This window comes from Eschscholzia californica, unplaced genomic scaffold (assembly GCF_041429995.1).
Source record: "Eschscholzia californica isolate CP2 unplaced genomic scaffold, dmEscCali1.0.p SCAF_6, whole genome shotgun sequence".
Lineage (NCBI taxonomy): Eukaryota > Viridiplantae > Streptophyta > Magnoliopsida > Ranunculales > Papaveraceae > Eschscholzia > Eschscholzia californica.
This window is the reverse complement of record NW_028238483.1, coordinates 7,475,680-7,500,299: the sequence shown is the minus strand read 5'-3', so window position 1 is coordinate 7,500,299 and position 24,620 is coordinate 7,475,680. Positions and strand designations below refer to the sequence as shown.

Here is a 24,620-nt window from a genome sequence, read left to right as displayed (position 1 = left end):
ATTCCTTTCAACAACAACAAAAAAAAAAAAGTTTTTAACAGACATGAATATGGTATATATCTACATGCTTTTAAATAAACAAAGGTGAGTTAGCATAATCCCACTTTTTTTTATATGGACTTAAGAGTTGTATAAAGACCCGTAAGGACCAATAACTACCATCTCAAAAACATCTCGGTCCGTAAGGGCTATATAAAGACCAAGTCCATCCTATAGAACATGAAAGTCCATTCACTCATACTCCTATCTTATTTATAGGCAAATATAAAAACCCTTAATGTTTAAGTGACAAATAATCCCTTAATGTTTAAGTGACAAATAATCATATTTATTGTTGGAAACTTTTTAGTGCGAAAAGTTAATTCCTTTCCAACCAATATATTGTGAAATATGTTTAAGTGACAAATAATCATATTTATTGTTGGAAACTTTTTAGTGCCAAAAGTTAATTCCTTTTGAACCAATATATTGTGAAATATGTTTAAGTGACAAATAATCATATTTATTGTTGGAAACTTTTTAGTGCGAAAAGTTAATTCCTTTCGAACCAATATATTGTTAATTTCGCATCGAATTTTCAGCCACGAAGCATGACTTCTAAGTGTGTTCAATTTTTTAGCAGACATTCATATGGTGCATATCCACATGCTTTTAGTTAAACAAATCTATGGTGTATATCCACATGCTTTTAAATAAACAAAGTTGAATTAGCATAAACGGTCTAGCAACCACCAGCCCGAGCCGACTCGAGAGCACAATTACTCAGGTCACTAATCCATAAAACATGCATAATCAAAATAACATTCATAGCCTATGCTATTGCGGGACAAAGTTAAAAGATACAGACCTCTCGAACAACACCCAAAATGCTATAACCTTCAAGCATGCATTTTCTTAGATATCGCAGTTGCACACAGGGCAACAACAATAAGTACGACGCCTCTCAAGCAGGGACCTGGTCCTCGTAAAAGGAATGCATATCATTTTATTGACAAACAAAAAGTGAACCATAGCTTCTGTTTCAGGAGCAACTCATTTGATTCACCGACTGAATATAGTTCTGCTGCATTAACAATGAGTTGTTCTACTTCTATTCAAAGATAAGTTGTCTCTATAACAAGTCACGAAAACCAACTTTATAGCACGTAACGAGAGATAACAACTTGTACCGCCTTGATTCTGACGTAATACAGGAAAAGGGGTCATTTGCTTTTTATTGAGTTTACTATTATAAGCAAGAGAAATGATTCACGACAATATTACCATGAGGAAAACAATGATACAGCTCAGTGCTGGTTAAAGCACAGAATAATGAAACAAACAGAAAACCTGTATCCGGGTCAAGATAAATTAATGCATCACCTGCTTTACTTCTTCAAGTACTCCAAATACCATTTGTAGGTATCAACAAGTCCTTCCTTCAGTGATACTTTAGGTTCCCATCCCAAAGATGCTAATTTTGAGCTTTCCATGAGCTTCCTTGGAGTTCCATCTGGCTTTGTTGGATCCCATACAAGTTGACCTTCGAATCCAACAACTTCCTTAACTAGCTCTGCAAGTTCCTTGATGGTCACCTCCTTTCCACTTCCCACATTAACATGACTTAATCCACTGTACTTCTCCATTAGAAACACCACTGCATCTGCGAGATCATCCACATGAAGAAACTCCCGAAGAGGTGAACCAGTTCCCCAAACAACAACTTCTTTCGCCCCAGAAACCTTCGCTTCATGAAACCGCCGCATCAGAGCCGGAAGAACATGAGAATTTTCGGGGTGGAAATTGTCATGTGGACCATACAAGTTTGTCGGCATACCTTAATTTGCATCAAACAGAAAAAGTACACATAAATAATAGCTGAATGAACAATTCCGATAAATGAATTTTTTGTTTTGTTTTCTTCGATAACTAACATTAAGAGGTTCTCAATCCAACAAAAATATCTATAACCATGTTTTATGCAGTGGGACGTATTTCAACTTGCAAATGTTCAAATTCTTTCAAAAAACTTTCATGTATTTTTCAGCTTATTAAGTAGTTACTAGCTCTGTAGTCCCCATTGATGGTTGGCTAAAGCTTATTTCTACTTGAATAAGAGTTCTCCACAAAAACGAAACAAAATCCACAGCTCTGATTTTCAAACAAACAGAAAACTATTTTGCACTTTCCATTCTGCTCCGTTCTTCCATTTACAACACTAGATGAAAAATCTAAAATGAGGATGACATTTTATCAGTAAGAACTAAGAACTAATAGGCACCTCACATCGCACTAGAATTGTTGTGATTCAGCTCAAGCCCATTCGGTTTTAAACAGAATTAGACAAACGAATTGGAATAATTCAGGCCATACTAATCCATGGACATACCTGAAATTGCATCAAAGTTGTATTGCAACTGATAAGCTTGACACATTTTGATTCCAGCAATCTTAGCCACAGCATACCACTCATTAGTCGGTTCTAATGAACCTGTAAGTAAATCTTCTTCCCTGATCGGTTGAGGAGCCATTTTAGGGTAAATACAAGAAGATCCAAGAAAAAGAAGTTTCTTAATACCATTAATATAAGAAGCGTGGATTACATTTGTTTGGATCAAGAGATTAACAGAGATGAAATCGGCTGGGTAAGTGCTATTAGCGTGAATTCCACCAACTTTAGCTGCTGCCAAGATTACGAATTTGGGTTTTTCCTGAGCGAAAAAGGATTCAACATCTGATTGTCTAGTTAGATCTAGTTCGGCGTGAGTTCGAAGGATGAGGTTATTGAATCCAATTTGGTTGAGTTTTCTGACTATGGCTGAACCGACTAGACCTCTGTGACCGGCTACGAAAACCTTCGAGGTTTTATCCGCCATGAATGAATCCATTTCTTTTCAAAGTTAGGTTTTATATCTGAGAATAAACACGATCATTTTATAAGAAGGACAATGCAAACAGAAAAAACAGTTAAATTTGCAAGAAGTATAATAAAAAAATTCAGGTAAATCAATTAGATTTTGTAAGAACAATAGACAAATCAATTAGGTTGTCAAGAAATAAAATCAATGTTTCAAAAACTTAGATTTAGGTGTCCCCCAAAAGTGAAACCACAGAAAACCCTAATGCTGAATAGATTTAGGTTCACCGAAATGTTTCTTCAGATTTTAATTTCACTAAATGAACTACAGGAAACCCCTAATGCTGACAGATTCAGTTTACCCTAAATCAACTAAAGAAAAAACCCTAAGCTTCAAGAGAGCTGGTTGTCGTACCTGAAGACAAGTCGATTCCAACCACTGCCTGAATACCAAAAGGCAGTAAGAGAGAAAGATGATGAAAAATATTCACAGAATTGGAGAAATGAGGGGATTGTGAGTTGAGAATTTGAGAGAGAGACAATTATTTATGGGATGCAAATTCACGAGCGTAATTTAAAAAAGATAGGGTTATTTCGTTTTTGGCCCTTTATTTCTCACAAACTTAAAACTAATCCCTTTTCTATAAAACCATCAGCGGAAAACCGTTAACCGTCAATTAACTTTAATACCTGATTCTTTTGTTTTCTTTATTACCCTCCTCTAAATTTAATTCTCATTTATTATATTTCGTTTTCTTCTTTCTTCTTCTTCTTATAAATTTACATATCTACTACGTAATAAAACCACAAATAAAGATAGGATGGGAAAGATGAAACGGTGAGATTTGGGTATTTTTCCAAAAGGTTGTTTTCCCTTCTCTGCAATATCTTCAAGACTCAAAATCTAAACAGCCCTCTCTCTTTTCTTCTTCAGTTTCTTTCCTAAGGCAATGATCATATCTCAAGAATATCTATGACTTTAGACAAAATGATGAATCTCTCCATTAATGATGGTGGGGTGACTTGGAGGCTATGTGAGAAAGGGTTACATTTTGTACCCACTTGTAACACGCAATTGTTGTTGCAGCCATTATATGAAGAGGTTGTTTTTTAGTGAGAGTAATAAGGGAAATTTGGGCACCCTCTTCCTATTTACCCTCGCTCTCGCGTAAATATTTGAGGTGCAGGTATTTATTTGGTAATTAGGGTTATTTCGCCCCAATTTGCGATAAGCTTGAAAAGTTTAGCCCCCCAGACGATTTTGTCGGTGGATTTACCAAAGAAGCATAGGTGTTCTAATGAAAAGTCGTTGCCCCTCTCTGTCATGATCGTTTACTAAACCAGAGACGACCAAGTTTGATAGGAAAAAAATTCAGGTTTCGTCTCTCACTGGTTCCGACAACCAATCGTAGAAGAAACAACAAGATGAAAGATTATTCAATAAAACCATGGTGGACTCTTCTGCTCCCAATGATAATTCTATGGCTGAATCTTGCACATCAATCTATGCTTTTAGTTCCTAATATTAATTTCATGTTTGAACCTTGCACATCTTTACGATGAACTTTTCAAGAAAGATGAAAGATTTTTCAATTTGTATTCTCTAAATCTTGCACATGAATCTATGGGTTTAGCTCCTAATGATAATTCCATGGCCGTTGGGAAAACAACGGATCTGATGATGGGTTCTTCTGCTTCCATGGTGGACTCATTCGTCCCTAATATGTGGGGATACCAAAACTTGGCCTTATGTGATATTAATGTACAGGTAAGTGTTTCTGGTTCGTAGGACACCACTTATCATATTTGTAAGCGGATTCTCAATGTACTGAGCGTGCTGCGAGGTTTTCATGTTTCAATTTTGGGATTTTTAGTGACATGGTGAATCCTCTTACCATGTGTGAATATCTAAACATATCCTATATGGGAGAGGGATGAAAGTTAGAGAGAGAATGAGATTAAAGAAAGAAGGAGGGTGAGAAGAAAAATAAGAAGAAGGAATTAATTGTAGAAGAATGAATTAATTGTAGAAGAAGGGTAATTAGGGAAAATAAATAAAAGTTGCTACAGTTAATTTTTATAAAAAAAAAGGTCATTTATGATTTTATGAAAAATGGGAGTCAAGAGAGAAAGTGGTCACAAATTACGGAGCAAAAAGAAAATGACCCAAAAAAAAAATATTCTTGACGGTAAATTTCATATGAAATAATACATAATTTAAATAAAGCCAGCGCTTTGGGGAAAGCTAAATAATTTATGGGGTCTGAAGACTTAGTCAAAAATTGGTCAATTTTAATTGACAATTTTATTTAGGGGGAAAGCAAAATACTTCTCCACCTCAGCTCTCTCTCTCTCTCCACCTCACCTCACTCTCTCTCCACCTCACCTCTTTATCTTCTCCGATTAGGTCGCCGGCCGGCGACCATGAAAAAAATAAATAAATAAATTTCACTCTCTAGAAACTCCGGCGAAGGGGTTTCCCTTCGTCGGAGTTCCGGTCTGTTGAAGAACAGACCTAATCGGAGAAGACAAAGAGGTAATGTGGAGAGAGAGTGAGGTGAGGTGGAGAGAGAGTGAGGTGAGGTGGAGTGTTTTTTTTATTTCCCTTTAAAATTTATTTCTCCACAAAATTTCTAAAATTTTACATATTCCCTTTAAAATTTCACACTTCGGAAACTATTTAGGTTTCCCCAAAGCGCTGGCCTTTAAATAATACATGAATCTAATAAGTTTAGTGACTTACGGGTACTGGATAGGGATTTAGATCTCATAAATATTTCAAGAAATTTTAAGACATTTATCCTTACACAAAATGTCTTTATAGACATTTCAAGACATTGACTTTATAGATAAAATATCTTTTCGACATTTCAAAATATTTGGTTCATAAACAAAATGTCTTGTAACATTTCAAGACATTCGATCCATATACAAAATGTCTGGTGGACATTTCAAGATATTGAGCCCATAAACAAATTGAGTAGTTGATGTTATTGTTATTGTTATTGTTATTATTATTATTATTATTATTATTATTATTATTATTATTATTATTATTATTATTATTATTATTATTATTACTACTGTCTCATTAATTGATGACATTGCAACATATATATTTGTTGACTTTCATAGACATCCATGGATGTCTATGGATATTATAGACATTTAGTGGATATTTATTATATTAATATTATTATATTCTAATCATATGAAATAATATATTCCGTATTTCTAATAATATTTTAAGAACCTATTTTTCGACTTTCGTAGACATTCATAAGTATATATGGACATTTGGTTAATATTTATTATTTTAATATTATTATAATTGTCTTGCATGAATAACCTATTGTATAAATACTAGGTATAACTCGTGGCTACGCCACAAACGCTTCTAACAATATTTTACACGTCCGGACATTTAAAGTATCTAATATACGCTTGAACGTTTTGAACAAAAACCAGAATGAGATTGCTCGTACAGAAAAAGATGTAGAGATATTGAAGTATCAATTTAATTATATACTATCAAAATTAAGTACACAAACTTGTCTGGGGTCATTTCTTCTTCGACAGTGCAACTTTTTAGACACATCTGACCACTCATAATTGAAGGAAGAAGTTGACAGCTATCTTCTTATATTGTGTATCTCTTGTGGTTTTGACAGCGATATTTTATTAAAATGTGAAGGTAACTGATCAAAAGAATTATGAGCATTTTTAAGAGTACTATCACTATTAACTAGTAACAAAAAATATTTTTAAGAATGGGAATGAAGCTACATAAGACAAATCTGAATAATCCAATGTGGTGAAAACAAGAGATACAAGCGAGAAAAAACCAGAAGATTTGCAACCCTTGTAATTTCACAATATAACTAAAGTATACTTCTACAAAATTGAGAAATCATGAGCACAGGCTACTTGTAAAAAACCCAATGTTGATCTCACTCACTAACCCAAATTAAAAGATGATTTGTTGGTTATAGAGAAGGGTTTAAACCGAAAGAAATACAAATTTTTCAAGAAGAAACAAAATTAAAATTTGGTCCCTGAACAATATCCTTTATTAAAAAAGGATGTTTGTCCAGTCAACTTTTTTCCTTCTGTTTTATTATATAAATTTCAAAAATATATTTTTTGACTTTTGTAGATATTTGAGGATATCTTTGCACATTGATGAGCTTTTGGTGGATATTTATTATTTTACTACTATTATTGTTTTATCATATGAAATAACATTTTATATTGATATAAAAGTTAAATTTTTTTGTTCTTTCGGAGAAATACGAAGATATTTGTAGATATTTATCATTTTAACATTATTACAATAATATAGTAATATAGTAATATAGTAATAGAGTAACATAATAATAATAATTCATATTGTTATGTTATTATATATTATTAATTTAATTATAATGATAATAACAATTTGTTACTTTTACTATCTTCCTTACCGAAATGTCTCCATGTGTTTTATATATGTTCAAATATATTCCCTCTCCAAATTTACATAAAAATGTCTTCAAGTATCTATCAAACTAACTTGTCTTGAAAATGTCTGTAATTTCGTGTCTCAAACTAATAATAAAGACAAATAACACAAATGCTGGGATACATTTGAAATGTCTCAAACAATAACACAGACACTTCAGGATATTTCGAGATATCTGAAGTGTCTGAAATGAGTATTAGTGATATTTCGGGACATTGAAAATGTCTCAGACGAATAACAAGATATTTAGGGACATTTCAAATATCTCCAACTAATAACACAGACATTTAACCCGAACCATGACCCCTTATTTATTGAGTAGATGTACAATCAGCTAGCCTAACAATCGTTAATTACTCCTATATTATTAGAAAAAATTGGAAGGCAAGACTCAGGCTGCATCAACCCCACTAAAACCTCTGCTTCTATTGAGGTGTCTCTGGAAGGTAATCAATCAATTAAATCGTTATAGAATTTGTTGGGATTTGAAACTAACGAGTGACTTTATACAAAAGAACAATTTATTTCTCACTATATAGTCTTACGAAAAATATAAAAAATTAGTTTTACATTATAATAGTGTTTAGAAAGGTGCTTATTTATTTCTGATGCACATGGCCTTATCCATGCCCAAAGAAAGATACGAATATTCTATGCCATACTAGGGCATGGATAGATTTTATTCTTCAAATGATAGAGATTCACACTTCGGGAGACGGGGAGAGACATAGATTTTGTCACTCAATGTTGTAGTCGAGAATGCGGAATTGAGAATTGAGAAATCCCGCGCCGACTTTGATTTGGATCCTGACATATGACAATGCAAAAGTTGAAAAAATTTCTTCATAAAACAGTATTATTTGTAGATCAACTTAAGATTTAAAAATTTACTGAGGAAGCAAAAGAAAAGTTTAAACGGCAAAAATAATAAAATCTAAAACTGCGTTTAGTAAAAGTTGATGCCAGAGCCAGAACCAGAGCCTTAACCATACTTCTTTCTATTTTGATCTCCGCTATTTCATTTTTCTCTATTTCTCTCGTCCTCTCTCTTCTTCCCTCCATCCTTTCCTCTTTGTCAAAACTCAAAGAGAAACTATTCATCTGAAAAGATAGCTAGTGAGCAAAAAAGGAGTTGAAGGAGAGAGAAAGTGGGAAAGATAAAGTTTCACCAGAGATACAAGGGAGATGGTTACTACTTACTAGAGAAGGTATAAAGGGACTGAAGAAGGTAATATAACCTTAATATTTAGAATTTTTATAGTTGTCATGTCTTGTAGATAATAAGATATATTCTTGTAATTTTTTTTGTTAAAGATAACATTACGTAAATGGTAAATAGTTTTGGAGCTAATTGGAACAATGGTTTAAATTAAATAAACATAGTCTAACGAATGTTGGTTTGTGGGTTGGAGACCCACTCTGGACCTTAGAGGTTGCAAGTTTGATTTTTACCGGAAATGGAAATTCATAATTTATTGAATATGGCTTAAACAAAGTAAAGTTACCAGTAAATGGGTTTTAGGCCCAATGGGTTAGCCTTAAGAGAAATGTTGGGTCTACGATCCCAAGAACGCGTCCTAATTGAAGGATATGTTCTTTCGGTCTGAAGGAGATATCCTTCTGAAGGAGTATCTTTGGACCAAGATGAAAATGTGCACAATTGGTCGAATAGACTTTATCCAGAAGATCATTTAGTTCGGTCGAATTAGCGGTCGTAATGCTTAGCTAGAAGCCAACTATGATCGTCGGATCACTATGGTGATTCGCGGCTAATATCGACCGGATCCTACAACGGGTTACACCAAAGAGTGGTGACTTGATCGGAGAGAATTGACTAGAGAGAACTAGGCAACTAGATGGATTAGATCCGGTTTGATAAACCCAAAAAGTTCGGAAAGAGTCCGGACAAAGATAGAAAGAACCAGATCCTAAAGAAGGCCCGGGCAAAAAAGAGATGGGTGTGCAGCCAGGCCCAACCCACTAAAAGGGTTTCCCAGGCCAGCCACATTAAGGAGTCCCAGATGGGGCAGAAATCCCATCCAGAGTCCAGCTTTGAAAAGGTTTTCGAGCATTATCTTTTCTGGAGATCTTATTTTGAATCCTAATTGGATTATAATTCATACTTTAGGGTTCTCTATATAAGGATTCATATTAGAACACAAAAGGTGTGAACTTTTTTCAAGAGAAAATCTATCTCTAGGGGTGTACACGAGTCGAGCTCTTAACGAGCTGCTCGAGCTCAGCTCGACTATTGCTCGTGCTCGACTCGAATATTAACGAGCACGAGCTTAACACGAGCCCAAAATCATGCTTGTTTATGTAAACGAGCCGAGCTTGATCATTCTTTAGTGTATCAACTAGAAAGTAGATTTTAGAGGAAAAGATCCCAATCTGTCTATCTAGTCAAAGAAGAATAGTTCTTCTTCTCAACCTTTTATAAGGTCCTAGCTGACATTAAAGAAGGGAGATCAAGTCAACTTGCTCGGGTGTATCAAGTAGAGGAGCTACAATTGAAGCTATCATCTTTGGGAAAAAGGCATCGGATTTAGTTCGAAGGAAAGATATTAAAGTAATCTACTATCTTATTCTAGTTCACCTTTAGTTCTTGCATATGATCCGGGTACCTAGTGTTAGACATATTAGATGTATGAGATTCCCTCTTAAAACACTAGGTGACACCATAACCCAACACTAATAGGTCTCTTGATTTACCCCCAATCTAAAAACCAACCCTATTGCAAAATATAATTCATAACCCACATTTAGTCTAAAACTAGATCTATGTGCTTCAAATCCAACCTCTAATAAACATAATTTTTTTTATTGTTCCCATTTTAACCTACTATATAGTCCATCCTTTTGGGAACCTTTTAGGTTTCTACGATAACAAGTATTCTCCTCTTCTCTCATATCAAAACTAAAGTCGATGATCCAAAAAATGGTCATCAGTTGACTACGGTTATTAGGTCAAGAAAGACCAAAAGCCCAACAGGCAACCCATATCAAGACAACAAAAAGGTTGAATTCGAAAGAGGTTTGCCACTCAAGCCCGGAACTTGGGGGTCAATATGATAGTCTTAGGCGCCTAAAGACCCACCTATACTCAAATACAATCAGTTATTCCCTTAGATTTAAGAGAAAATTAAAGGTTTGCGTAAGTGTGGCCGATACCTCAATCCTGAAACATGGGGTAGAAGCGTGCCTAATGCTTTACCGACTTAATCTCAGATCCTATCAAAGATCCTAGTCGGTGAGGATCTTAAGTATTTATCAAACTTGGGCTTCGAGAGTCCCACAAGGAGGAAACTTCTCCTTACAAACACAGAAGTTCGGAAACACAATCTATCAAGTATCTTTAAGTTTTTTACTTTTTAAATATCAAACTTACGGGATTGTTCCAAAGAGGAATCTTAATATCTCACGACTACGAAATAATTTAGTTTCAATCTAACACAGTAGATCTTAGCCACTTCATCAACACTGTCAATCAATAGGTAATTACATTGCCTCGAAGAAGGCACAAACCAAATCGATAAATAAGTCACAACTCCATAAATTCGAGTTCATTCAATACTCAATATTTTGATTTGAAGGGCAATCTGGGTGACATGAACATTATAGAGGTTTTCCGAGTTTCCTGTAGGTTTCACTCCCAAATCGAGAGTTAGAAAAACGCTATTCAAACATAGTAGTCTCAACCCCTTGACTGTTTCTAGAAAGACAAATTTCGATGTCAACAAAAACCAAATTTCTTCTTATCTCTTATAGGAAACCTTCAAACCGGGAATCCACCTTCAAACAGTATGCTAACCACTTTCAAACCACCTGCTTCATGGTCATCTCCATCGTCGTCATCATCTTCAACATCTTTTCCCTCCAATTAACCTCTTTTACTTCAAAACCAAAAACAAAGAAAGCCTTTAGGATCTTATTTATCACCCTTCTAAGTTCAACATTCTTCATAACTGTGTTTTTTAATCCGTTAATAGGTTTTTTTTCATGCAAGAACTTTGTGTTCCTACCACCATTAATGGGTTTTGAAACATTTTTTTTTTCGTTCTTAAACTCTATTTGCTTAATATGCACAAACTTATTCATGTTTTTTGGTGAAAAACACCGTTTGGTTTTGTTTTAGTGAGAATAATCTTGATATTTTCTGTAAAAAAGCACAAAAGTTCAAATATTGATCGATTTTTTTTCTCTCTTCAAAAAATGTTTACTTAATATATCAGGAATTGTAGATACTATTTTCAAAAGTGTTTTGATGCATTTTCGAATTTGCGAAATGCAATAATTACTTAGACTTTTGTGCGAAGCATATACATTGTGTTACTCATATCCACACATTCTTTATATTTCAAATTACTATGCATTTTCAATCTTGTGATTTTAACTACATATCCAACCACTCAGACCATTTTGAATTTTACTTACAAATTAGTTAGTCCTCCGCGCATGTTATACATTGCGTTACACGCATCCACATGTTCTTTCACATTTCATCAAATACCAATGTATTTTCAACAGTTATACTTTCACCCCAAACATTGGTCTATATAAATTAAACTTTGCACGAGATCAGTTGGATTTGTTTATACATTATTCGCACCGCATTGTGTACATACTAAAATCAATAATATGTTTGATTTTATTTTCGAGAAGATCATTCTATTTACAACTCACAATGAAAAATCATATCGGATAATCAACCACATAAGGAAGAAAAAATGTCTAGTATCGGAGGCCTAGGGCTTGGTCTTTACAATTTTGGTATACCGAGTGTTGATGTCGAAAAATATCACCTCCGATTATCAGTCAGGGAATGGAGACCTTCATACTGGATCGTCCGATTGATAGATGCTCCGTTCGGATGAACGATTCTCCTTCCTTTGATTCCCACTCCTTGCTCTTAGAAACTTGGAGGAAAACCTGCAAAGGGTTCGAAAACCTCTCTAATGTTCAAGACAGTCAGATTGCTCTTTGTAGTTAAAAGATTGAGTATTGAGTTATCCTTGTGGGGCGTATTTAGCTTACTTGGTGAAGGTGATGAGGTACCCTTTTGTTGGCCGATTTAGAATCTGAGATAGACGGTGTAGATGAGGCGGTTACGATCCACCGTTCGTGATTGAGACTATTGTTCGTAGTTAGGGTTTCCGTTTTAGTTTATCTCGTATCTAGGATAATTAAAAGTTCCTTTGTTCGAGGATACTTCATAGGTATTCTGTCGAGTTGATAGATTTTTTAGGATATGTTTCATCCTTTGAGACTCTTGAAGCCCAAGTTAATTAAACACTTAGGATCGATTCTTTGATTATGTTCACTCTCAATAATCATATTGTGCAAGATGATGCACGTCTTCATAATCTTGCCAGGATCTTCTACCTTCCACATACGTGATGAACCCTTGATAATATGCCATCTGCTTGCACCACTCCAAACGCACGTTCCACATCTTTTCTTGCGACTTCTTGTTGCTTCGCAAATATTTTCTCTTTCATACTAGATGGTTGAGAAATTATTTAAATCAGAGTAGCATATTTTGGATAAATTCCATCCGTCAACTAGTTACCCGTATTGTAACTATGTCATTGTAATGTGAAATTACACGACGGAGCTACTAAATGTACAAGGTCATCAAATAGTGGAGATCTGTCAAGAACAGTTATATCATTATGTGTACCTGCCATACCAGAAGAAAGCATGCCATATCCATAAACTTTTTGATGCGACAACCTCTAAAATGAGAGTAGGAACCCTTTTAAAACTATTTGTGTGTGTACCATGTCATTCTCTAGGACAATTTTTTCAATGCCAATGCATGCAATCAAGACTACCGTGCATACAAGAAAAACCTCGTTTTTCTCCTTCTTTTCGTAACTTCTTGATATCATCCTTATTGGGCTTTCTCAAATATTTTTTCTCAAAAATCTAGATTACAGAATCACAAAAATGTTTAAGGCTTTCAATAGCAGTGCTTTCACCTATTTGAACATATTCATCAAGAAGATCAGTTGAACACCCATATGCAAGCATACGAATTGCCGCAATCATCTTTTGTAGTTTACTCAGTCCTTCTTTTCAAATTGCATCAACTTTTTGTGTAAAATATTTATTATTCTTCATAATTGCATCTAAAATTCGATTGAAGAGATTGATGTCCATCCGAAAACGACGACGAAATGTTCAGGTGAATACTTCGAATCCTCACCTTTGAAATAGTCATTTATAATTATATCATGGAAATGTTTTTTATCATGATGAATATAGTATCTTACTGGGTCGATCCACCACACTTGCGCTTTTTGTGCACCATTGTAGTTGCCGCAATAGGTTGAATAAATAATGCAACTGTTCCTGCCAAGCTCTTTGATATTTCATATTTTGAGGTATCACTATTGCTATCTCATCTAATGAGCAAGTTGAACTATCAGAATCGTCATCACAAGTCGAACTATCAGAATCGTGACTGCAAGTCGAAGTATCAGAAGTCGATGTTGAACTATATATCGACATTACCTTCACTGTAAATTACACAAAAAAAAAAAAATTAGTATATAGTGGAGATGCTTAACTCGAGAACTTTACTATTATATGAATCACATAATCATGTTATAACATTACTATTTTTATATTATGTCTTTGTTCATAGTTGTTACAGTACTTAATCAAAAAAAAATTAATGACTTCACGAAAACATTTTTGTTTGTAATTCAACTTATTTCTTATATGTGAACCCAGTAGTAGATTGAACCTATTTTGAGGAGTTTTATAATGAAAATTTTCAGCTCTTATAACAACTTAAGTATAATTTCTATGGTCAACAAAGAGAAATTGTAGTTTCATTCCTTGATTGAAAAATTATGTAGGCTTAGCTAATGATTAATGGAAAATTATGTAGGCTTTATTTTACTAATGGAAAATTATGTACAAGAGAAATATGTAGGCTTTATTTTATTATATTTATATCTTTTTAATCCCAAATAGTCATTTTCCTTTGTTATAATACAAGGGATTGATGTCGTTGCTAAACTCAAGAGTTATAACTACAAGAGACATATTGATCTTGAGATCCAAGAGGTACTCCTATCAGTATATATACCTTTCAGAATTTCTATACGAATCTATTTCACCATCTCATACCATCCATCCCCAAGTAAAAAAGCGATTTCGCTTTAAAATTTGGACTAAAAAAGACGCAATAAGGGAGTAGGTTGGTTATGGATGCTAGAATGATATAAAAGACTAAAATATTATAACTACACTAGATTTAAATGGGAATTCATCGTTCATCAAAAGAGTTAAAAAATCTATTAAGATAGAGAGGGTCGACCTAAAATTCCGAATCATTAATTTTGTGGGTCTATAACAGACGTTCTAGTGGATAAAATTAGCAAATTAAGAAAACTAAATTCCAAACCACAGTTGAAATGAACTCTTAATATTCCCAACATCAGGTCGAATTACTGTCTTACTACAATCATCCCTGAAAATAACAACAAATTAACGCAAAAAAGTTTTAGTTTAAATTTCGTTTAAGATGTTCTAAAACGGCTTTAGCTGCACGATTTTGAGCAATATCTTTTTCTGATGATATTTTTCTGTAGCGAATAAAATATCATCTATATAAACATCATACATGAATTTTCTTTCCATGAATTTCGCTCGAACTGAACTTTTTTCCCATTCTTTTGACATAGCTCAAAAAGCTCTGTCACTGGATGAATCCCCATCTTTTCTAGATTTATTAGTGTTGGAATCAGGAAATATATGATTTTTATCCTTAATATTTAGTTCCCATTTTTAGATTAAAATTATGATAATATATTAGGATTATATATATTATTTGATTTGTATTTCTATTATTTGATTTGTATTTAGACTATATAAAGAGATGTATAAGATGAATTAAGATATATAGAAATAAGAATTCAATTTGGTACCAGAGCTAGGGTGATTGTTATTAACTTTGAGAAGTCTTCCTCTCCTTCGTGACGATCGATCCAGACAAGAATAAACCAAAATCAACTTATCCTGGTCTGAATCTCTTGTTCTGATTTCTTCATTTTAACTTCTCAAGTTAAAACCCTAGGTTTGAATTCAGATTCTTAATTTTAATTTTTCTTTTTAATCATTTAAATCATCATTCTCTTCATTTAAATTTATCATAATTAGTCTTGGGAATTCTGGTATATTCATTATATTAATGTGTTGTCTCGAATCTGCATTTTTTTTTCTTAGAGCTGGTTATAGGACAGCAATGGCTTTAGCTTCTCGTACAGATTTATCTCTCTCCCATCCAGCACCAACTCACCGTGTTACAAGTGTATTTCTTAATGGAAAAAATTTCCATGCTTGGTTCCGTTCTTTCCGTCTATATCTTGGTGGAAAACGTAAGACTGGATGGATTCTCGAAAATGAGCCTCAACCTGCTGAAACAGATACCGCTTTTGATCAATGGGATGTAGATAATTGTATTATCCTAGGATTGATGTTTAACTCAATGGAGTATCATAATACAGTTTATGGATTGTGGACAGCGTTAAAAAAAATGTATGCTCATGCACGATGTGATTCTCGAATATTTGAACTTTATCGCGATATCTCTCATGCCTCCCAAGAAGCTTTAGGTGTCTCTGTTGCTGGTTATTTTGGGTACCTCCAGACACGATGGGAAGAATTGGCTCAAAATGAACCTCTAAGTGATTTCCCACATGATGCTGAAGTGGAGTCTAAACGTCTTGATCGACGTTACACATATCAATTTTTGATGGGTTTAAAAAACCTGAGTTTGAGTCACTGCGAACGCAGATTTTGAACACATCTCCTATGCCATCATTGTATGAGGTATTTTCTACTGTGGACGGTGATGATCGATGACGTCAACTCCTATCGCCACCGCAACTACCTCCTGTTGTCTCTCCAAATCAAGATCAGGTGGCCTTTCTTGCCTGCTCAAGTACACATCCAGCAGGTAATCGCCCATATTATCAACATTGTCACAAGCTTGGTCATCTCATTGATCGTTATTTTGTTCTGCACCCGGAATTGAAACAACAAGTTTTTCGAAGTCATGGTCGAGGAAAAGGTAAAGGTGTTACTCATACTGGTGTTGTTGCTGCTGTTACTCCTGTTACTCAACCAGATTACACCCAATTGCAGTCCCAGATTGCTGAATTGCAATTACACTTGAGCTTAACACGTTCTTCTGAACCTATGGCTGCTATTGCTGCTAGTACTTCCGTTGCTCTTCATGGTAAGTCAGATCAGCCTACTTGTATTTTAGATTCGGGAGCCAATAATCATATGACTGGTGAGCTTTCTACTTTTACCTCTAATGTTACTCCCGTTGATCAGACAGTAAGTATTGCTGATGGGACATTTATGCCCATTTGTAGTCAAGGAAGTGCTCGGTTATCCTCTGATATAACTCTTCATTCAGTGCACTATGTTCTTAAGTTTGCTTATAATCTCTTATCAGTGAGTCGTCTTGCAAAAACACTAAATTGTGTCGTCATTTTCTTACCCGACTCTTGTGTTTTACAGGAGCTGATTTCGAAGAAGATTTTTGATAAGAGATATGAGCGTGATGGACTCTACTACTTTGGCGATCCACTGCCTTCTCATGTATCTTCATCTAGTTTGCAAGCTTCTGTTTTACCTTCCTCGATTTCGTCTGTTTGTTCATTAAAAACTTTAGACTTATGGCATGCACGCTTAGGACATGCAAACTTTCAAATTTATGTTGGCTGTTTTCCTCTTTAAATAAAGCTTGCTCAGATTTCAAGTTTAATTGTGTGGTTTGTGAATTATCAAAACATACTCATACGTCTTATATTCCTCGTATGCATCGTGCACCTAGTGCGTTTTATCTCTGTCATTCGGATGTTTGAGGACCTTCTCCAGTGTCAGCCTTGTCCAAACATCGTTATTATGTCACTTTCATTGACGACTACACTCGATGCACATGGGTTTATCTAATGAAATCAAAATCAGAAGTTTACACTCATTTTACCAACTTTCTTCAAATGATCAAAACTCAATTCAACACTACGGTCTGTAACATTAGATCTTATAATGGTGGAGAGTATATAACTAATGAATTTCGTTCTGAACTTAACAAAAAGGAAATTCTTCAACAACTTACATGTCCATACACACCAGAGCAGAATGGTGTGGCAGAACGAAAAAACCGTCACATTATGTCAGTAGTTCGATGTCTTTTGCGTGGTATGAGTGTTCCCAAGTCCTTCTGGCACTTAGCAGTCCTTACTGCAGTCTTTCTTATCAACAGAACCCCTAGTCGGGTCTTGAAAGGAAAGACTCCTTTCCATGTCCTTGAACCAGATAGCACCTTATTTCCTATCTTACCTCGTGTGTATGGATGTACCTGTTTCGTCCAAAACCGTAGTCCTACGCATACCAAACTTGATGATAAGGCTATTAGGTGTGTATTTCTAGGACATTCCTCAATGTCTAAAGGATATAGGTGTTACGATCCCATCACATGTCGTTTTTATCATTCTAAGAATGTAACCGTTCTAGAAGAAGTTCTATTTTTCTCAGATACTGCTAGGGAGCCTTCTAAGGAGGACAATTCTTTTCTTCCACGACCAGTTCCTATCCTTGAGTCTGCTCCATTGTCCTCCTCTGCTTCCTCTAGTCGAATTTTGCCTCCAGGTGCCGAAGATGTTGCTCCTCTACGAGTCTACTCTCACCAATCAAGCTCTCAAAATCCGTTGCCAGACTCTTCTCGGCAATCAGGTAACCCTTCATCCCCTTTAGCTTCTGACATTGTCCCTCCTAGATATCCCACTCGGGAGCAACGCCTGCCTTCTCGATACCTTCTTACATGTAGCATTAACCATCCAATTTCTGATTATCTTTCTTATCAGGGTATTTCTAGTCAATACCAGTCTTTTATTACTCAGGTTGATTCAATTTCTATTCCCCGCTCTGTCCACGAAGCTCTTCAGGACCCTAATTGGGTGGCTGCTATGCAAGTTGAAATGGATGCTTTTCAACATAATCAGACGTGGGAACTTGTTGCTTTACCTCCCGGTGAATGCACAGTAGGGTGTAAATGGGTTTTTAGTGTGAAGTACATGGCAGATGGTACTATTGACAGATACAAAGCCCGCCTTGTTGCAAAAGGATTCACTCAAGTACCTGGAAAGGACTTTGGCGCTACCTTTGCTCCCGTTGATAAACTAAACATAGTTCGTTTATTAATATCTCTTGCAACGTCTTATTCATGGTCTTTGTATCAACTTGATGTCAAAAATGCATTTCTGAATGGCGACTTATCAGAAACTATATACATAGATCCTCCACCGGGATTTTAGGCTCAGGGGTGTATTCAGGGAAAGTATGTCGCCTTCGAAAATCCCTCTACGGTCTTAAGCAATGTCCTAGAGCATGGTTTAATCGCTTCAGTGATGTGGTCCAAACTCTAGGATTTGCACATTGTCACTCTGATCATACATGTTTCATTCATCGCCACCACGAAGGAAAGTGTATTATCCTTTCAGTTTATGTTGATGATATCATAATTACCGGAGATGACTTGTCTGGTATGGTTCAAGTTAAAAAGGCCCTTAAGAAATTTTTCGAGATTAAGGATTTGGGTCTTCTTCGTATGCTCGGATCTAGGCCTGCCTTTACTCCTATGGACCCAAATCTTAATTTAACGGTAGAGTTTGGAGAGTTATTACCAGATCCATCACAATATCAACGACTCGTGGGTCGCCTAATTTACTTGACAAACACAAAACCAGATCTCACATATGAAGTAAGTGTTGTAAGTCAGTTCATGCACTCACCCCGTACTGCACATTTGGATGTTGTTTACCACATTCTTTGGTACCTAAAGACATGCTTGGTCTTGGTCTCTTTTATGTCACAGGTCAACAATCCGGTCTCTCTTGCTTTATTGATGCTGATTATGCAGGATCAAAAGATGATAGGAGATCCACTTCTGGTTTATGTGTGTTTAATGGTGGTCATCTTATAGCTTGGAAAAGTAAGAAGCAAGCAGTTGTCTCACGATTTTCTGCAGAATCTGAATATCGTGCCATGGCCAAAGGCACATGTGAGATCGTTTGGCTTCGTTCCCTTCTAACGTAATTGGGCTTTCCTGAAACGATCTCATCTACATTATTTTGTGATAACAAGTCTGCCATATTGCTATCATCTGGCTTAATCCTTCATGAAAGAACAAAACACTTAGAAGTGGATATCCACTTCATTCGGGAAAAAATGCGCTCAGGTGTTATCAAACAAAATTTTGTGCCACCGGCTAATCAAACTGCAGATATGTTCACCAAACCTGTTGGTCCGTCATTACTGCAGTGATCTCTTGTCAAGCTGGGTCTCGTCAACATCTTCGCGTCAGCTTGAGGGGGAGTGTTGGAATTAGGAAATATATGATTTTTATCCTTAATATTTAGTTCCCATTGTTAGATTAAGATTAGGATAATATATTAGGATTATATATATTATTTGATTTGTATTTCTATTATTTGATTTGTATTTAGACTATATAAAGAGATGTATAAGATGAATTAAGATATATAGAAATAAGAATTCAATTATTAGTGGTTGTAGTAAGTCTTTAAATACATGTGAGATCCTCATAAATATTAGTAAATAATTAATACTTAGATATAAGGTCACTGATACTAAAGATTAAAATATAATTACCTCCCATACGTTGTCAATTGAGCAATTGCTATCGATAAAAATAACTCCCATGATAGATTCAACGATATCAGCAAGAAATTTTGGTGTATCTACGAGCTCATTCGAATGGATTGGGTAATCAAGGATTTCCTTACTGAACTCTCAGATCTCATATTCAAACACAATAGTTTAGTCGAATATTAAAAAAAAAGATAGTTTAGTCAAGTGGAAATACTAATGAAACAACTAAGAATTAAGATAAATTAAATTCACAGATTTAACAATTAACCCTCTATTTATTATAGTTGAAAAACAGCTTTCATATTTTACTAAATCATCTAGCACGAGTACACGATAGTATTAAATTAGTGGGTACCCTAACCTAGTAATATTTGGTATTCGAATTCAATCTTGCTTATTCACTTGTGGCACGTACTAATTGTAGCGTATGTAGCATATATACTCATATAACATATTTTAGTGTCGGGCCCTAAATCAGTTCATAAAAATTTACATATTACATGTAACAGTTTATTGAAAAAAATTCACATTGGACCTCAGGTTCCATTAAAACCCTAGAACTAAGGATGATGCCAGACATTAAAATGAAAAATAAACTTTTGGTGCCTCTTTACACCAAGTAAGGTCTCTATACATGCCGCCATTTTTTTGGCTCCCAAAAGATTTTACATAACTTGATAATGACCTAAACTAATCAACAAAAACTAATCATATTATTTTAAAACTTCCACAAGTTCATACTGTTAAAAAACAACCAGAAAAATAAATTTGAAAAAATAGATACTTACGTGTTCAATGATAAGAGGAGCTTTATGCCTAAGGAACCGATAAAATTCATGTTTTATTGAAACCCGAGTGAGTTTTTCAATGTCGACGTTAGCCGCTCGTAAACGTGTTAATTGACCCGGACTTAAATCTGGGTAAGTAAAAAAAAAAAAAGTAATTTATCCATTACCACATTGAGAATTGAATCACGTATATATTTCAATCTTTCGCAAGAACTTAATTTCTCTGGATAAAAATATGAAGGATGGGTTAGTGATTCTAATAATAATTTGTTGTCGTAAAATCTATAATTTAATATCTCCTCTAGCTCTTCCAAACGGGACTATTCCTTTTCTTCTTCTTCTTTTACTTCATGTTCTTCTCGGAGATGGGTTGTTTCCAGTGAATCCATAATCTTTCTTACTTCTTTGTTTCTCTGTCTAAACTCAGATTTGTCTTCCATGAATGTCATAACTTTCTATGTTTGATGTATTAATATAAAGAATGAGAGTTAGAAGTAGAGTAATGTTTATATGGGAATGAGATTCTTTTTTCTTGTAAAAAAAGTTAAATCAGACTGTACTTAAATACTAAATACCAAATACCGTTGGGTTTATATGAATCTTAACCTTTTTTATCATTCTATTATGTATCCTAATGGGTTGTATAAGTAAGTAGATTTAAAAATGTGATTAAGGAAAAAATCAACTAAACTCAAGTATAAGTGGCTATTAACGACATTAAAAAGTTGATATGATAAAATTTAGAATATTATGGGCCAAAAGTAAATGTATAAGCTGAATCAGCTTTAATACAAATCTTATAATTGACAAGGTAAATTGTATTAAAAGTAGACATAGTCCCCGCCCTGCGGGCAGCGAAATGCCCTTTACGCAACGCAAAAATTTTAGAGAGATGAAGAGAAATAAATCAACAGTTGAAACCAGCCTACCTCTTTCATTAGACAACCACCAAACCATCCTTTTTACGACATAAATTTTAGAGAGAGAAAAAAGAAAAGGAAGGGGGCTTTGTAGCGTTTAATTTTATGCCACATTTATTTCGGTGGAAAAGTGAGATTTGGGATTTACAATATAATTTTTTTAGAAAAGTTTAACTAACAATTACTTAATCAAGTAATAACCTAAATAAAAACTAAATTGTTACGCTAAAACAACAATTAGATTTGCGAATATAATATAAATAGCAGCTGAAAACCATAATCTCCTTCCTTGGAACCTTTAAAGATTACTTTTTAGCATGCTTTGCCTTCGAGAATCTCATATTTGAGTATCTTCAAAACATGTTATTTGTAAAATCATTATAATAAGTTAAATTATCTTATATGGCCAAATTAAACCGCAAACATCAATAATTAAGAACCCATAAACAAAATCCTAATTATTGCAAAATCCAATGAGCAGGAGATGACCATTATAAGAATTTTTTGAAAATAAATAAATAACATTTAAAGAAACACAAAATGAATCTCCATCCAAATGAATTGATATTCGTCACAACAAAGTTAGCATTCAATTTTCATAATGACATCAACAAAGTCACAATCGTATGAAATACCTAAACTTATATCCAATGAAGCTGACTTCTTAATAATTTGTTTTCCTCCTATAGAAAATGAAAGTATGAGGAAGAAAACCAAAAAAAACCAAAATTTAAATGAATTCATTATATTTCGAAATCAAATGTGATGCCCTAGAATGCTTTGATCGATGGAGTTTGAGTGCATCTGCAAAGAATAACATGCAATACTATACTTAGTTGTGAATAATAATACAAACCAAATGAATAAAATTGAGAAGATGATATTAAGAGCAAGTATTTGAACAAAGAGACCATCGCCACACGACCACATTGGAAGAGTAAATATTTATTTCTGCAGGAAATCAGTTGTATGGTTGTGTATTGAGAATGGAGTCATGAGATTGACCATGATATTTTTGTATCTTATGATTTAATCGATATGTATAGCAAATATGGGAACATTTAAGATGCTCAAACTGTTTTCTATTAAAATGCCAGAGAAGACCGAGAAAAAGAGAGCAACAAATTAAGAGTGAGATAGAGAGAGAGAGAGAGAGAGAGAGAGAGAGACTGTGAGGGAGAGAAACAAAGAAAGAGAGATGAAGATTGGGGGCCAAAATCCAATCAAATGAATTTTTGGGCTAACGAATAAATGCCCCCAAAATTAATCTTGATTGATGTGAGAGATTTGTTTGTTTGAATAAACATTAGAATATGAATGAACACACATTTCTTATGGATTTTAACATAATTAATAACTTCAGAGTAGTATGTCATCTTTTCTTCTATATAAGACATGAGGGTCTGAACATAAATAGAATTTGTCCATTAAACGAGATCTGGAAAACTTCCTTCCAGAGGTAAAATTTGATTGGGTAACAATTGTTAATTTCATGAATAACCTTGAAGAACGCTTAAGATTGTCTCCAACTTTTGTAAGAACTTCGAAGGACCTTGGTATAGATTCGTTAGATCCAGAAGAGGGTTATCATTCTACTTTGGATCCAAGTGGATCCAATGATGAGGATGACGAATATGAGGATGACTTAAGTGAATTGTTTGGACATGTCGAACGTAAGGTTAATCTGAACCAAGTTGGATCATCTTTATGAAATAGAATAGGATTGAATGTGACAAACTACGAGGAGTTCACAGATACAAGTAACTTGTACGAAATGATGACATTGAAAATCCTATATATGACAATTATTAATTATCTGTTGGGAGACAATGATCTTGTATGGAGGAATGTTAGACTTTCATAAGAGAACATGCTATTAAGAACTAATTTGTAATGGTTAAAGTGAGACCCAAACTGTAGCTGGAGAGTTTATTGTATTACCCTATCTGATAAACAAACTTTCAGGCTAAGGACTGGTACTTTTACACACACTTTCCAGTCAGTGTCTGACCATGTGAACCCTATGGCGAATAACAATTGGGTCGCTCCCAAAATTCTTGAGGACATCCATGACGATCCTAATAAACTGCCAAAAGACATTACAAAGTTTGTATTGCGTAACTTTCAGACAAGGATGTCTTATTGGACCTCTTGGTACGCGAAGCATAAATGCCCTGAGATTATCATAGGCAACTACGAAGAATCCGATGGGCCACTACCTGAGTTGTGCATGTAGATTTTGTAGTCTAATCCAAGGAGTATTGCTACATCTAGTAGGGATGATAGAAATAGCCAATTCAAATCATTGTGCATTGCGTACAAGGCAAGCTTGTATGGATTTATTAGTGGGTGTAGGCCAATTCTAGGTATCGATGGGTGTTTTCTGAAGGATAAGTATAGGAAAATGTGTCTATGTATCAGGTCTCTTTATGCCAATAATGGGTGGTTCCCAGTTGCAATTTATCTTTGCATGAACAACTGCAAGGAAAACGGGACATCCTTCCTTAGGACTGTAGTTGCGCATTTGATGCTTCATCTGAAGCCATTGACAATCATCCAAAATAGGCAAAAGGGATTGATAGATGTTGTTAGTAATGTATTTGGTAATGTTAATCATTTTTATATATTTTGTTTCAGGCACATGTATAAGAACTTCAAGAAATCTCATCCCAGATCAAATCTGGAAAGCATTGAATGGAAGGCTGATAGATCCTACAATAAGGTCGAATGTAAATCTTGGTTTGTGAAATTAGAACCCACTAAGAAAGAAGCGAAAGTATGGATGAATAGAGAAAATATATATCATTGGCAAGCTCGTACTTTGATACCACATCAAAGTATGAACATATCACTAATAACTTCTCTCAAGCATCTAA

The 24,620-nt window shown here is 34.6% G+C and overlaps 2 protein-coding genes and 1 pseudogene across 2 annotated transcripts; 1 reads left to right on the top strand and 2 right to left on the bottom strand.

The window, feature by feature from the left end:
* Nucleotides 1-1,187: 1,187 nt before the first annotated feature.
* LOC147531520 (GDP-L-fucose synthase 1-like) lies at nt 1,188-3,605 on the bottom strand. The gene is made up of 3 exons (XM_086650702.1): nt 3,252-3,605; nt 2,369-2,892; nt 1,188-1,816 (listed from the first exon to the last, which is right to left on the bottom strand). The coding sequence occupies exons 2-3, from the start codon at nt 2,865-2,867 to the stop codon at nt 1,368-1,370; spliced, it is 948 nt and encodes a 315-aa protein (XP_086506828.1). The 5' UTR covers nt 2,868-2,892; nt 3,252-3,605; the 3' UTR covers nt 1,188-1,367.
* Nucleotides 3,606-12,590: 8,985 nt separating this feature from the next.
* On the bottom strand, nt 12,591-13,388 carry LOC147531519 (uncharacterized; annotated as a pseudogene).
* A 2,206-nt stretch (nt 13,389-15,594) lies between these two features.
* On the top strand, nt 15,595-18,679 carry LOC147531518 (uncharacterized). Its single transcript, XM_086649731.1, has 4 exons — nt 15,595-16,108; nt 16,309-16,814; nt 16,881-17,012; nt 17,462-18,679. Exons 1-4 carry the CDS (start codon nt 15,595-15,597, stop codon nt 18,677-18,679), a joined length of 2,370 nt encoding a protein of 789 aa, XP_086505857.1.
* Nucleotides 18,680-24,620: the final 5,941 nt, after the last annotated feature.

What these genes read in the sequence shown, in the direction of transcription:
- LOC147531520 (XM_086650702.1), bottom strand. Translation starts at nt 2,867, where the DNA reads ATGGATTCATTCATGGCGGATAAAACCTCGAAGGTTTTCGTAGCCGGT. An exon ending in CAACTTTGATGCAATTTCAG is followed by an intron (nt 1,817 to 2,368) that starts GTATGTCCATGG and finishes ATGCAAATTAAG; the next exon opens with GTATGCCGACAAACTTGTAT.
- LOC147531518 (XM_086649731.1), top strand. Translation starts at nt 15,595, where the DNA reads ATGGCTTTAGCTTCTCGTACAGATTTATCTCTCTCCCATCCAGCACCA. An exon ending in CACATATCAATTTTTGATGG is followed by an intron (nt 16,109 to 16,308) that starts GTTTAAAAAACC and finishes CACATCCAGCAG; the next exon opens with GTAATCGCCCATATTATCAA. An exon ending in TACCTTCCTCGATTTCGTCT is followed by an intron (nt 17,013 to 17,461) that starts GTTTGTTCATTA and finishes CTTAACAAAAAG; the next exon opens with GAAATTCTTCAACAACTTAC.